Raw genomic sequence first — 15,619 nt, 5'->3', positions numbered from 1 at the left:
GATCAGTAATGATTTCCCGTTTTATTCCTATTGTTGGTAATCTGTGCCCTCACTTTTACTGACCAATTTTACTGGAGGCTTATCCAATTTTATTAGTATTTTCAGAGAAGCAGCTTTGATTTCATAAGTTTTCTTTTTTATGCTTTTTTTGTTTTTCCAGTTTCTCCTGACTTCTTCTTTGGGTTTAATTTACTGTTCCTTTTTTTTTTTTTTTCTCTTGTGGTAGATACACAGAAGATTAGTTTTCATCTTTTTTTTCTAATATATACATTTAAGACTCTAAATTTTCCTCTAACCATGGCTTGAGCCACATCCTGTGAGTTTTGATGTGTCATATTTCTATAATCATTAAGGTAAATATATTTTTTTAATTTTCACTTTAGTTTCTTCTTTGACCCATGATTTATTTAAGTGTAATTATTTTTAAGAACAATATTTTTATTACTGACTTCTTATACTTTGCTCAAAGACATCTTGTTTGGTTTGGATATGTGTAGAGATTTGCTATTTATAGCTCTTTATATGATCAATTTGGGTAAGTGTTCTATGTATATTTGAAAGTATGTATTCTATGGCGTTGGGTGCAGTGATCTATGTACATGAATTGGATCAAGTATTTTTTTAAAGATGTTGTTAATCTTCAAGGTCTATTGATTCTTGTTTACTTGTTGTATCATTTATTATTTTAATCTTTCACTAAGATTATGGGTTTGTCTGTCGTAATTCTGTCAGTTTATACTTAATGTATTTTTATGTGAAATTTTGAGATTATGCTATATTTATGATAGCATAATCAACCTTTAAAAAAACTTTAATATTTATTCATTTTTGAGAGAGAGACAGAGTGCAAGTTGGGGTGGGGCAGAGAGGGAAACACAGAATCTGAAGCAGGCTCCAGGCTCTGAGCTGTCAGCACAGTGCCTGATGGGGGATCAAACTCACGAGCTGTGAGATCATGACCTGAGCCAAAGTTGGAGGCTTAACCAACTGAGCCACCCAGGCACCCCTAGATCAACTCTTTTAATGTTATGAAATATCCCTTTTTTAACCTCTGGTGATGCTTCTTATTTTTTAAGTCTGTTCTGTCTTATTGGATAGTTATACCAGCTTTTTGGGTTAGAATATGTGTAGTGTATCTTTTTCCATCCTTTTTCTTTCAATCTTTCTCTGTCCTTTAAATGTGTGTTTCTTGTAAGTACATTTGAGTTAGGTCTGATCTCCATCCATCCCTACACATCTTTTACTTGCATATTTAGTCCATTTATATTTAAATAATTATTGATACTTTTGGGATTAGATCTAAATCTTTTGTTTTCTATTTGTCCCATCTATTTGCTCTTTTTTTCTCTCTTAAATTCTTTGGATTATCATTTTTTTTAATTCCATATTTTTTAACTTCTCTGGATTAATCAAATTTTTAAAAAGAATTCTGTATTGTATAACTTCTCTATTACCTTTTTATGGTTTTTAAATTATTCAGCAATTTTTTAAATTATCATGACAAGACTTACCAATAATAATTCAGTGTTTTATCACAGCTAGGGTAATATAGGGACCATAGAACATCAATTTCATTTATTACTTTCTGCTTTCTTTTTTTGTCATGCATTTTAATTCTATTTTTTAAATACCACAAGAGATTCCTGTTATTGTTTTGTAAAGTTGGTACTTATTTAGACTTACCTTTATTTATCCTTCTGGAGCTCTTCATTCTTTCCTCCCATTCCTTGCTTCTTTCTGGGATCTTTTTCCTTCTGCCTCACAAACTCCTACTGGACATCAGATCTCTCCGATTTTGCATGTTATAAACCACATTTGTTTTACAATCACTGTTGCATGATTTTTCTACTAAGTATAGAATTTTAAGTTACTAGTTACTTGTTTACATTTGCATGCTAATTACCATTGTCTTATTTCCATCGTTTCTGTTGGAATGTCAGCTGTCAGCCTTATTATACTTATTTGAGAATAAGATGTCTTTTTAAAGATTTTTGTCATAGGTTTTCAGCAATTTTACTGTGATATGATCAGTCAAAACTTGTGGATTTCCTTGTGTTTATCCTTCTTGGGAGTTGTAGGGCTTCACGGATCTGTGTCAGTTTTGGAAAACCTGTGGCCAGATCTACAAATACTGCTTCTGCAACAGGTTTTGCTCCTCTACTCTCACCAATTAAGATGATTAAAAAAAAGAGAGAGAGAGAGAGAGAGATGATTTCAGGCTGTGTTTCAGTATAAAAACTGGTCCATTTCATTTTTTGCCCTTAACTAGAGCAGGATCCCACCCTATGAGGCCACAGAAATCTCTGCTTCGTTCTTGAGCCTCCTTCAGCTCAGCTACCAGGCCCCTTGCTCCTTTCAGTGCAGGCACTGGTGAGTGCCTTGAGAAGAGGAGCAGAAGAGAATATTCTGCTGCCTTCTTGCTTTTCCATTCTAAGCATCTTGGCCCTCTAGTCCTGAGGACCTTGGTTGCTCTTTGATGTATTTAAAATTAAAGTAAGCTTTTTTATTTGTATATATTTTATTAGCTTTTAGAGTGATCCTTGGGAGGAAGTTGGTGTGATACATCCTTTCCTACATCTGAGTTGGAATTTGTGCAGTTACCCTCTTTAAGATCTCTCACCTTTTCTGTTTCTGTCTGGTGAGAAGTAACTGGAAGGTTTAAATAAGACAACCGGACAAAAGAACTTAGTAGACAGTGTGTGTTCATGTGCTTCATTCCTTTCCTATTGATAAAAACCAAATAAATCTCCTACCTTACTTGCCCTATGGCCCATAGGCACAGGCTTGTTTACTGAATAAATACCCTAAAATCCTGTAATGTTTACATAGTAGAAATATAACTACTTTAACTTTTAGCATAAGAGATACTTGAGGAATGAACCAAAAACATGTTAAGATTACTGTCTTTTTTTCATCACTTTCATTTTTTGTTGACTGAGGTGTGTTTTGAAATACATCTTTAGAGCTGAATCTGGGGGTAAACCATTTCAATATCTGTTGAGAACTTGGACGTTTTTGCACGAAGGTGTCTACTGCTTCTATCTCAGAATAGTAACCAGCTACTTTTTAAACTGTGTCTCTGTAAAATGGCAGTGACTATATTACCTCATTGTAAAAACTATTTAAAAACACCGAGTGTGAGTCGGCTTGGGCCGCCAAAACTAAATACCACAGACTGGGTGGCCTAAACAGCAGAAATGTATTCTCACAGTTCTGGAGGCTGGGAATACCAAGATCAAGGGTCCCGTCAGCGTGGTTTCTGGTGAGAGCCCTGCCCCAGGCTTCTAGACAGCTGTCCTCTTTGTGTCCTCGCATGGCCTTTCCTCCGTGTGTGTGCACGGTGAGGGCGCCCTTCCTCTCGTGGAGCCGCCAATCTTTCCGAATCAGGGCCCCACTCTCATGACCTCATTTAACCTTAGTTACTTCCTTAGAGGCTCCATCTCCAAATACAGTTGCAGTGCGGGTTATGGCTTTAACATGAGTTTTAGGGGAGACATAATTCAATCTACAACATATTGTAATCCGTGTAAGTACTTAAAGTGGTATCTGGCTCATAGTAATTGTTCAGTGAATTGTGGTTTTATAGTAGCTTTTATTTTAAACATTTTTTCCCTTTGTTCTTTTCTAGGTGCTGGCTTTGGATTACTTTTTAAAACACTAGGAATGGTAATTTCTACTTTTCAGGACCTCAAAATCAAGAAGCTAAAGAGAATCCCATGTCAGTAAAGTGAAGTCTCTTCCGTTGTGCTTTTGCATTTGGAGACTCCTGTATTCCCCCATACACAAGGAGTGTATAACTAGTGTAGTCATTATGAACGTGACAAGTTTATTTTCCTTCACAAGTCCAGCTGTGAAGAGACTTCTTGGGTGGAAACAGGGTGATGAAGAAGAAAAATGGGCAGAGAAAGCTGTTGATGCTTTGGTGAAAAAACTGAAGAAAAAGAAGGGTGCCATGGAGGAACTAGAAAAGGCCTTGAGCTGCCCCGGGCAGCCAAGTAACTGTGTCACGATTCCTCGCTCTCTGGATGGCAGGCTGCAAGTTTCCCACCGGAAGGGACTGCCTCATGTCATTTATTGCCGAGTGTGGCGCTGGCCCGATCTTCAGAGCCACCATGAACTAAAACCGCTGGAATGCTGTGAGTTTCCTTTTGGTTCCAAGCAGAAGGAGGTGTGCATCAATCCCTACCACTACAAGCGAGTAGAAAGTCCTGGTAAGTGAGTCCTCTTATATTGATGCATTTAGCAGATTCATGTTGTTTAAAATAGGAAAATAATCCCCTTCTGTGTTTTTAGTTGTGATTTTTATTTTTTTTTCCAAAAGTTTATTTATTTATTTATTTTGAGAGGGAGAGAGCGCACTTGGGAGGGGCAGAGAGAGAGAATGCCAAGCAGGCTCCGCACTGCCAGCACAGAGCCCGAGGCAGGGCTCAAATGAACTGCAAGACCATGACCTGAGCTGAAACGAAGAGTCGGATCCCTAACCAACTGAGCCCCTCAAGGCACCCGTAGTTGCGATTTTTAAATATTAGGGGGATATGTGTTAGCCTTTGAAGGTTTGTGCTCTCTAGTTAATTTTATGTCTTAGGAGCAAGGCACAGTTGTCATAGCAGTACTGACAACTCTATGAGGGAACGAATGCTTTCTTTCTAAATTTATTTTTTATGTTTCTCATTGGTTCTCTGCATCTCTCTGGATAAACTTAGCTGCAATTTTATTACAGGGGAATAAAATTCAGAAAGGAAAGAAACATGGGGTTGCTATTTTCATAGTTGAGGGAACTACACCTTTAATTCCTAATGACCTGCATACTTTATTTTTAAGGATTGCATCTTTTATCATCTCTGGTGGAATTTTGCTCCCTGTGGAAGATATGAAGGAATTATATTCTCCTGTAGAATCATTAGATATTGTTACTTTAGAAGATATTCCTGGTATTCTTTACATGTATGACCTTTTTTGGCAGTATAGTATGCATTAAAATTTGTATGGTTTTGCCCTTAAATTAAAATCCCCATTCTAGACAGTTTGCATCCATTGGAACGTAATTAAGCAGCCTTAAGCTCTTAAATATCTCATGGTCAGATTGGAACCCATTTTGTTGATGGATTTGTTATTGATAGTTTGTGGTTACCAAGGGTTCCCAAGTGAGGCCATGCATTAGACTCACATGGCGCCCCTCCCAGACGTCCTGAGTCTGGCACCGCCTCGTAATCGTGTTTTTAACAAATACTTCAGATGGTGTCTAGTAGCTATTGGACTGGTGCTGGTAACTGCTATGCTAGATCATGTAGTAACGTGGTTCTCAGGTAAAAGCCATTCTATTTTTGTTGTTGTTGATGTTGTTTTTGTGGGTTTTTAAAGTTTTTTGCTTTTTATGGAATATTTAAGACCTACAAAAAGAGTTTAAAGATAGGGAATAGTATAATAAACACCTCTGTATCCACTCAGCTTAAGAAAGATTACAAACTCTAGTTTTTGCCTCTCTGATTCTGTTTTTTCTTCTTCAGTAACCTGAATTTTTTGGTTAAAATTTGAAGTCATCATTCCCATGTGTGTTGATATACTGTTTATATGTATGTATGAATCCATGACAACGTATAATATTATTTTATATGTTTAGAAGTATTGCTGATATTGGAACGTTTTTCCACAACTTGTTATATTCATTTAACATTATATTTTTATGGTTTCTATATTGTATTCTTTCGGATTACCTTGTCAAGTTCTGTGAAAAATCCTCTGGAAATTTGTTTTGGAATTTTATTGGTTTCATTTGGGAAGGATTGACTTAATTTTGCTTTTGCTACATTTATTTAGGTCTTTTTCTTTAAGTTTGCTCTGTAAAATTCTTGTAGATCTTTTTTTTAGATTTATGTCTAGATAACTAGTTGGATTTTTATTGTATCTTTTTAAAAGTTACATTTTGTTAGACTTGATCTTTGCTTAGACCCACAGTTGCTTTTTTCCACCAACTTTGCTGAATTCTTATTCTAATGCAGACATTCTTTACTGCATATTATACGTGCCATGAGGTAAATTAAAAAACAAAAAGTCAACACAGAGATACATGGGCTTTTAGCCAGAAATTGCAATAGAGTTAAGAGTTTTGGAGAAGAAATAAGTAGTATATAAGTAAAACGTACAAACAAGGTTATTTAGGTGTGTGTTTTTTTGTTTTTTTGTTTATTTTTGATTCACGATAGTAACTTTAAGGAGGTGTACAGGAAAGATTCTAACCCTGCTTCATTAATGATGAAACTGAGGTCCCTATAAATCAACTAACCTGTGTTCAGACAGTTATGGTTCACCATATCTTCTCCACCACACTCTTGCCACCCCTCTCCACCCCTGCAGCATCGCCTGTGCCTCCTGACCCATCCCCCCCTTCAGGCCAATCTCTGCACTACGGAGAGAGTTCATTAAGATGCATGCTAGGACCCTGTTGTCTTCCTGTCTCCCATTGCTCACGCACAGCACTCTACACGTTCTGGTCCTCCTGCCGTTCTGGCTTCTTCACCTGCTCATCCATATTTTGTTTGTTTGAGTCCTATGGGAACACTCTGTTCTTTTCCTCTTGTCTGTGACCATTTCTCCTCCTTCATTGTCTAGCTCTTATTTATAAATAAAGCTCCGTGAGGGCAGGGACCATATGTATTATTAGCATTTCTACTTTAAGCACCTAGCACAGTTCAATAAGTTTTTACTGGCTTTAATTTCTCTGTACAGTCATTTGTCTGTTGTTTTTTTTTTTTTGAAATGAGTTTTCAACTTGCCTGTGCCCTTTGAACATCATTTTCCCTTGTTCATTTATTTCATTACTAACAATGAAATAACACTTATTATTACTAACACCTATGACACAGTGAAAATTTTTCTTAAAAGTTAATCCTGAGATGATTTTGTTACTCTTAGTAACTTACATATAAAAGGTTTGGTGGGGTGGGGGGTAGAAAACCAGCTAAAATAAGGCATTGGAGACTACAAGTGCCATTTCATTTCCCTGTTAGCCAAGAATCTTCTTAGGCATGCATGGAATAGTTCTAGAAGACTTTGAGGCTGAGGCCAAGATCTGCTGAATTTGAACATAACAGAATTTTACTTATATTTTTTATATTATAAAGTGACTGATTTGGGAATAAGAACATCTGGCCTTTTTCCAGAGACTACCATGAAGCAGTCCCTGCAGCTTGTGGGGAGAACACCCAGTATATGGGGCCTGAGCCCCTTACATGCCCAGGGTTAAGTAGGCATTTTGGAACACAATCTGGTTATCATTTCTGTGAAATAGGGGAAAAGGGTCTGGAATTCTTTTTTTTATTATTATTATTATGCTTATTTTTGGCAGAGAGGGGAAAGAGGTGCAAGCATAGGAGGAGCAGAGAGAGAGGGAGACAGAGGATCTGAAGCAGGCTTTGTAATGACAGCAGTGAGCCCGATGTGGGGCTTGAACTCAAGATAAGTAAGATCATGATCTGAGCTGAAGTCAAATCTCAACTGATTAAGCCACCCAGACACCTACCTCAAGGTGGCTGGAATTCTAAGCTACAGATACACACTCAACACCGAAGTACTTTGAACTGTGAAACAACTTACCTCAGATAAATTATTTCAAAGAGCAATTTAGCAATCTAAGCATCAGTTAGGTCTCCCAAACTTGGTTTGTTCTGCAGAGATTCCTTTTGAGACCTCTGGAGAAAAATTCAACAAAAACTGGGTGTCTCTAGGTTTAAAGGAGTGATTTTCAGTGTCTGTGTTTCTCAGACCAGCAGCATCAGCATCACTTGGGATCTTTTTAGAAATGCAGTTTTAGACCCTTCCACAGACCTACTAAACTGAACTCTGGGGATGGAGCCAGCAATTAGTGTTTTAACAAGCTTTCAGGGTGATTCGGACATAGGCTACAGCTTGAGAACCGCCGAGGCAAGTCAAGTCCAATTGACGAGATGAAGTTGTCTTTTATCAAAAAGATGCTGATGGGTTTGTTTTTGAAGTCGTCTGTTCATCATTTTGAACTTTGTATGTTTTGTTATAGATATAAAATTGACCTGCTCTTTCCAGAACTTCCCTTCTCTCTGATATTCAGTAAGATCAGCACTCTGATAAAATGTCATAAGATGTATTTAAGGAGGTGGAGGAGTCGAGGAGAAAGGAATGCTTTGTTTTTGGCCCAATGCAGGTTTTAAGAATTGTTCTTTCAATGTTCCTTTCACCAAAAATACTTTCTTTTTAAAATTGTTTTAATGTTTGTTTATTTTTAAAAGAGAGAGAGAGGGAGACAGTGGGAGCAGGGGAGGGGCAGAGAGAGAGGGAGACACAGAATCCGAAGCCGGATCCAGATTCTGAGCTGTCAGCACAGAGCTCAATGTGGGGCCCAACCCCACGAACCCATGAGATCATGACCTGAGCCGTAGTCGGGCACTTAACTTAACTGAGCCACCCAGGCATCACCAAAAATACTTTTATGGATTTAAGGAATTGTATTTTTTCTTTAACCTGATTTATTTTGTTATAAATAAAAGAATCTAAAAATTATAGTGAGGGAGGAGCCAGAAGTTACAGAAGCACCGCACAACTTGTATTCATCATCATTAACAATGGTAAAGAGTGTGAAAGGGGGAAGAATCTTTCTGTTGGTGAAAGGTACTACTTTTGACCATCACTGAAAAATGTATCTTTGGGAGAGTAAAAAAATATTAAGGATTTCTTTTTCTAAAAATGTGTGGACAGTTACAGGAAAGAAAATTCGTGCAGTTTCTGACCATGACCCTCTTGATGATGTAACAGGTGACTGTTTACTTGGACTTTTAGTAGCCTTTAGAATTAAGGCTAGTTATTAGTGGTTGGGTTAAGTATAGGTTTTGGAGACTTCCTGTCATTTGGCCTCATTTATTTTTTATGTTTTTCACATCGTTCTGTACTTTAAACTTAATGGAAAGGCACTATTAAACCTGAGTTTGAAATTCCAAGATTTCAATTTCAACCTTTAACTCCTTGGAATTACCTTCTGCTGCTTACATTTTTTGGTATAATGACTCCCAGCTGTTAGAATACACCCAAAAGCCTCTTCACCTGTTGGCTGAATGAGAGTTTTGACTCTTTGCCGCAGTCACCATGTAATTCCTGGCTTGGTAAATTTTATCTTTGGAAGTCTTAAAATTCTAGAAACGGAGAATGAATTTAGTGTTTGCCGGGGGCTGAGGAGGGGATGGCCAGGAGGAGAGTGGGTGTCACTGTAAAAGGGTGAAAACATGAGGGATCTTTGGGTTAATGGAAATTTTCTGTATCTTAATAGTAGTGATGTCTATATTGTAATTGTGGTGTTATTCTGTAGTTTTGCAGGATGTTACCATTGGAGGAAACTGGACACAGGTTAGGATTTCTCTGAATTATTTCTTACAACTGCATGTGAATGAGTCTACAGTTACTTCAATTTACGGGCACCTGGGTGGAGCAGTCAATTAAGCTTCGGCTCAGGTCATGATCTCACAGTCTGTGAGTTCGAGCCCCACAACGGGCTCTGTGCTGACAGCTCAGAGCCTGGAGCCTGCTTCAGATTCTGTGTCTCCCTCTCTCTCTGCCCATCCCCTGCTCATGCTCGCTCTCTCTCTCTCTCTCTCTCTCTCTTTTTCAAAAATAAATAAACATTAAAAAAACTTTTTTAAAATAAAAAATACTGAACTGTGAAAAAGCCCCTAACTCACCTCAGGACTCAATCACACTACTGGTTTTCCTCAGGAAAACCAATGTACTTTGCTAAATGCAGCAAAGGTGTTCTCTGTGTACTTGTTATTTTGCACACAGATTATTAAAAAGACATGTACTTAAGGATTGAGATTTAATAAAATTAATATTTTAAAAAACCAAAATGAAAATCTTTTTTTAAAAAATGTGTTTCTTCATACTGCGAATGTGTTTTTACTTGAGCCAGTGATGACAAAAATTTATATCCAAGTAAAAATTTTCCTTTTTAGGGTTGTGTTGGTATATTCATTTGGAAGATGGGAGTGGAGAAGAAGTACTGACTTTTCCCTCAAGTTTATCTGTCTGAATGGTGATACATAGGAGTCTGATAACTGAAGTTGTAAGCCAGCTATCAAAATATAATCATTGATAAATCCTGAAGAATTTGGATTAATTAGCTAACAAAATTAAGTCTAAAAATTAAAGCATTATGACTTGTGTTTTAGGGTTCTCCAGATGAATGGAACCACCAAGACATATACATACACACACACACACATATACATACACATGTATAAGAAGGATATACACATATACATACACACATATAAGAAGGATACACACACACACACACACACACACTCTCTCTCTCTCTTAGGGATTTGTTATAGGAATTGACTTACACAAGTATAGAGGCCAGAAAGTCCCAGGATCTGCTGTCTACAAGCTTGGAGAACCAGGAAGCTGGTGGTATAAGGTTCAGTCCTAGCCCAAAGGCCCAAGAACCAGGAGCATTGATTGTTTTGAGGGCAGAAGATAGGTATCCTTTGGGGCAACCTAGGTGGCCCAGTCAGTTAAGTGTCTGACTTTGGCTCAGGTCATGGTCTCGTGGTTTGTGAGTTTGAACCCTGCATCGGGCTCTGTGCTGACAGCTCGGAACCTGGAACCTGCTTTGGATTCTGTGTCTCCCTCTCTTTCTGTCCCACCCCTGCCTGCACTATGTCTCTCTCTGTCTCTCAAAAATAAATAAACATGAAAAAAAAATTTTTAAATGGGTGTCGCAGCTTACACTTTAAAAAAAAAGTACATTTGCCCTTCCCCTGCCTTTTTGTTCTATTCAGGCTCTAAACAGATTGGTGATGCCCACCTTGCAGCAGTGAGAGCAGTCCTTTACGTAGTCAGTCTATGGACTGCAATGCTCGTCTCCTGTGGAGACACACTCAACAGAAACAGCCAGAAAAAAAATATTTTACAGCTATCTGGGCATCCGGTAGCCCAGGCAAGCTGACACATAAAATTAACCATCATACCTGATCGTTATCTTTATCTAAATTTGCCTTCATTTCTCTTCATTTCATTCAGTTTATGGCACATACACAACTCCTCAGGAACCATGCCTGCCCAAGAAAGGCTGGTGTATGATGACAGCACAGGTTGCTAAATCAAATAGTAGAAGTCAGGCAGGGGGATGCAGCTAACTCTTAAAAGGCTGAGAGTGGCCACAAAAAAGGTCTCTCAACTCTAACACATCTTAACATTGTGTTCCAGACTGTGTGCAGATATACACGCAGATATATATGTAGATTTCATTGTACAGAGGATTTGAATCCACTTATAAGAAGACTTACAGTAAAGTAGGAAGTATTACTAAGATAGTAGACCAGTGAAAACAAATTAAAATGGAAGGTCAAGCTAAGAGAAAATTATGCATTCCGTAAGATTTGCTATGATCGATATACAGCTATTGATAGCTTCTGTATGTTTGTGTCTTAGTCAGGGTGGTTCTCTAATACTCTTGGTGTAGGAGAGAGATGTGTATAAATCTTAAGTGAACGAAGGATGCTTTGAAAGCTGTAAGAGGTACGTTTCAAAGCATTTGTACCTGTGAAGGGGGTGGTGGGGAAGAGACCTTGAGGCCCTTACAGAGGCTGACTGTAGGAGGGATACCTTGGGGCAAGGAGAATGTTCAGGGCTCCATTCTTTTGTCCATGTGGAAGTTCTCTTTTGAAAATTCTGCTTCTATACAAGCTAAACACACAGTCAAAGGGGCGTGGAGTTTAGATGGTAAATTTTTCTCCAAGATACTGTCATTGGCCTTTGGCTTATGTTTGATCATTTCATCATTGCCATCTACCATATTACTAGAAATAGATGAAGTAGTATAATTATGCATAGGATTTTATACCCAAATCTTTTAGCAGATTCCATATTCTTAAAGACAAAATGTGAAGTTTAATCTGATATTTTTTTCCTGAGCAACTGTTTTTAGTGCATTATTTGGGGCATTGGTTTTGTGCTACTAATGAATTGATGAACATAAGAAAAGTTAGAGCAATTACTATAGGTTACTTTTACAAAAATTGTAAAACTACATAAATTGAGGCAGATATCTGGACAATTATGTGATTTGTTTCTAGATGGGATTTTCTGTTGGCAAATACACTCCAATTTGAAATAATTAACCACTATACAGATTATACAAAGTATCTTCCTCATCCTTTTGCTTTCATGGCCATTATCTTCCACTTCTTTCTTTATCTGTCTCTGCAACAGTAGGTGGGTAGTTTCAGATCTTTCTGACTCATTCAGTCCGGCACTCTCCCTTTCACCACGGCTAGTTAGCGGGCCAAAGGAACACTCACCCGCTAGCAGTTGTTAAACACAAAACACAAAAAAGCATGGCTGATGAAGTAAAACAATTTCAAAAAGCATAAAAAGTTTATCATAATAAATGAAAGATGTAGTGTATACAAGGATAGCAGTTGTGCAAAAAATAATATTTTAAAAGGAAAAACTTGGCTTCCAAGGAAAACTAGCTTTGGGTGAAATGAGACATGTGAGTTGTGTTTTTTGGCTTCTTATCCCCACATGTGGAACATCCTCAAATAGTGACTTTTTTTTTTGTAGGTTTGGGAATGTTTTATATGGTTGGGTACAGGAGAGACAGGTGATTTGCCTTGTGTTGGAGTGCCCTATGCTCTTGATGGATACTTACAAACGTGAGAGAAACAGAATGGAGGGTCGGCTTGTTGAATGCATAGGCTGATTACCTCAGTGTTGACTTCCAGATATCAGTGGTGCCCGATATCAGAAGGCTCAAAGAAGGCTGGAGATTTCTTTCCCCAAAATGTATGTCCTACCCTTTGTCTTTTTCTACTTCAAAATGCAAATGTTCTGAAACACTCAGCATCATGGCTAATAATCTTGAATTAGCCAAATGATCAGACCTCTCTGTCCTAATATTTGTAAAAATGAGATTTCTGTATGAAGAGATAGGGACGGAAAGAGAGGATGTTTATTTTAAAGAGCAGAGCTGGGGTTCTTTGGGCAGCCATAGGGTACCATGAGCACAGTGTGAAAAATCTAAGAGTACAGTGTAGGGGCACCTGCGTGGCTCAGTCAGGTAAGCATCCGACTTTGGCTCAGGTCATGATCTCATGGGTTTGTGGGTTAGAGCCCTGTGTCAGGCTCTGTGCTGATGGTCCAGAGCCTGGAGCCTGCTTCATATTCTCTGTCTCCCTCTCTCTCTCTCTCTGCCTTTCCCCTGCTCATGCTCTCTCTCAAAAATAAATGTTAAGAAAAAAAATATCAGAGGGTCTGAAGAATAAGAAATCAAACAACAAAAACCAAACCCCACAACACCCAATTTTGTTAATTTGCCAGCTTGGCTGGGGATTAGTGTAGTTCTTAGATATGGTGTTAGGACTGGTTTGAAAGGTTGCAGACCTCTGTTTCCCCTCAGTTTAGTCTGTTTTGGGCTTCCACCGTGTCAACAGCGATTCCTCCCCGTGTGTGGGAGATGGGCAGATACACATTTCACTTGCCACTCACCCTTTGCACATTTCTAATTATCAATGTCCTCAACAGAATTTCTCCATTCCTGTGAACTTAGCACCGAAGCCTGCCTGTAGGAGTCTATTGTGAGTCTGTTCTTCATAAAACTGTTGTGAGTTGTGTGGGTTATATGACTAGAAGTAACTGTAACTTCCATGATAAAAGATTTAGTCTGGAAACATAGACCGTGTTTAAATAAAAAGATTTAGGGCAACAAAGGACTGACAGATTTTCCTCCAAGTCCCTTCTTCCCTCCCTCCCTTCCTCCCTTCTTTCCTTCCTTCCTTCCTTCCTTCCTTCCTAGAGACAGAGAGACAGAGGGAGAGAGAGAATCCCAAGCAGGCTCTGCGCTCAGCAAAGAGCCTGACATGGAGCTTGAACTCACGAACCATGAAGTCATGACTTGATCTGAAATCAAGAGTTAGAGCTTAACTCACTGAGCCACCCAGGCGCCCATTTCCCCCAGTTCTTTGTTTCATTAATTTTATGCCCTGGAATCTTAGCAGACCTTACAGTGGAAGGTAAGGTTTACATTCTGCCTCACCACCTCAATTCTAACACTGTTCTCAAAGAGATGCTATGTCAGTAGTTCTTTTCCTTTCACACGAAGGAGGTATTTCTTATCCAAGTAGTGGTCTGGCTTATAGAGTCACACATCACCTTCCCCTGACCACCTCCTGCGTGCTTGTCTGTGGGGGATCTTCACTTGGCAGTAAGTCAAAAGGAGAGCCTGTGATTGTTGTAAATGGTTTGGGGGCAGCTTTTAGTAAAGTATAAGTTAAACCTATGTAAGATAACAGAGTGGGGTTGCCTTGTATGTTTTTTCCTTTATGTGTCCCTATCATTTCCCTCACAGTTATATCGAGCCCTATGGCAGATTCAGCACTATTTTTTCTGTGACTCTTTGAGTGTCTAAGAAGTTTATCCAGGGTATGATGATGTGCCAGACAGATATTTAAGAATGATGGTCAAAGTTACAAAACAGTTTTGGATAAATGCTTTTGAAACAGTATTACCTACAACTTTTAAATCAGAAAAGGAAGTGCTAATTTTAAAATGAGCTATGTGGGGAAAAAAAACCCCGATGGGAGCGTGTCACAAGGACACGGTCAGCTTGAAGGGGCTGCCCCTGGCTTAATCAGAGATAAGTTGATCAACAAAATAATTATGGACCCCAAATAATTGTAAACCGTATAGGGATAAACACAGGAATCCATGCTGATGATAAATAAATCGGGGGTGGGGGGGGGGGGAGTGGCTCTTATTCATGGTAGAAAGCCAGTTGCTGACTGGTAAATGTGGAGTGGAGTTCCTTAGGATATTCAGGACAAATAAGACCACTTAAAACAGATAATTATTTCTCTTTAGTTATAAGGTTAAAATATGGTTGGGAGGAGTCTCGGGTCATAAGGCCTGGACTAAAATTTCGATACTTGATATCATTGACCTTGGGCCAGTTACTTTTCCTCTTTGAATTTGTGTCTGCTCACCTGTGAGATAGGGTGTGATTGTATCTACTTTCCAGGGGTCTGGCAAGGATTGAATTAAGTATGAATATGACAAGGCTGTATGCATTCTTGAGACATAACATTGGCTGAAGTACGAACATAATTTCCGTGTACATCTTCAGAATAAAAATGAAATTTGTGATGTGAATAAATTTTCGCTGAACACATCTTTGGAAAACTAATGCTTGTTATTACAATAATAATAATAGTAACAGTGAAAATTAAAATAGTAACTTTTTATGCTTGCTCTGTGCCAGGCACCGTGCTGGCACATCACATGTGTTCTCGGTTAACACTGACCACAGCTATAAGCGCGGGAGTGCCAGCGGGCCGCCGAGATGCCATGTGAGTAAGCTGTCACACAAAGGACAGCAGGCGCTGGGATTCAGACTGAAGCCTCACTCCAAGAGCCGTGCTCTAACCACCGCACTGCCCTGCTTTCCAAAAGAAGTAGCTTTTTCTCCTTTACTCAATTTAACGAAGAGGGATATCTAATGTGTTTAATAATAGAGCGTGTAATCTCAACTATTTACCAGCTGCACGAAGCTGGTCCATAATGGTAAAGTGAGAGTCCACCCCCCGTGTTTCAGGTGTGT

At 38.7% G+C, this 15,619-nt stretch overlaps 1 protein-coding gene across 3 annotated transcripts in view; it reads left to right on the top strand.

Annotated features, from left to right (window-relative positions):
* The first annotated feature begins 210 nt into the window (after positions 1–210).
* Positions 211–15,619, top strand: part of SMAD1 (SMAD family member 1) — a 49,842-nt gene continuing 34,433 nt past the window's right edge. Inside the window, exons 1-2 of one of the 3 annotated variants that reach the window (XM_029940517.1) lie at positions 211–353; positions 3,629–4,211. In XM_029940517.1, the coding sequence (XP_029796377.1) occupies positions 3,812–4,211 (400 nt within the window). In that variant the 5' untranslated portion in view covers positions 211–353; positions 3,629–3,811. Of the gene's footprint in view, positions 354–3,417; positions 3,527–3,598; positions 4,212–15,619 lie in introns of those variants that run through there. The other 2 variants (XM_029940532.1, XM_029940525.1) reach the window with 2 other exon arrangements.

Source organism: Suricata suricatta, chromosome 1 (assembly GCF_006229205.1).
Source record: "Suricata suricatta isolate VVHF042 chromosome 1, meerkat_22Aug2017_6uvM2_HiC, whole genome shotgun sequence".
NCBI lineage: Eukaryota > Metazoa > Chordata > Mammalia > Carnivora > Herpestidae > Suricata > Suricata suricatta.
The sequence above is the reverse complement of the archived record's forward strand: the minus strand, read 5'-3'. Positions and strand labels throughout refer to the sequence as shown.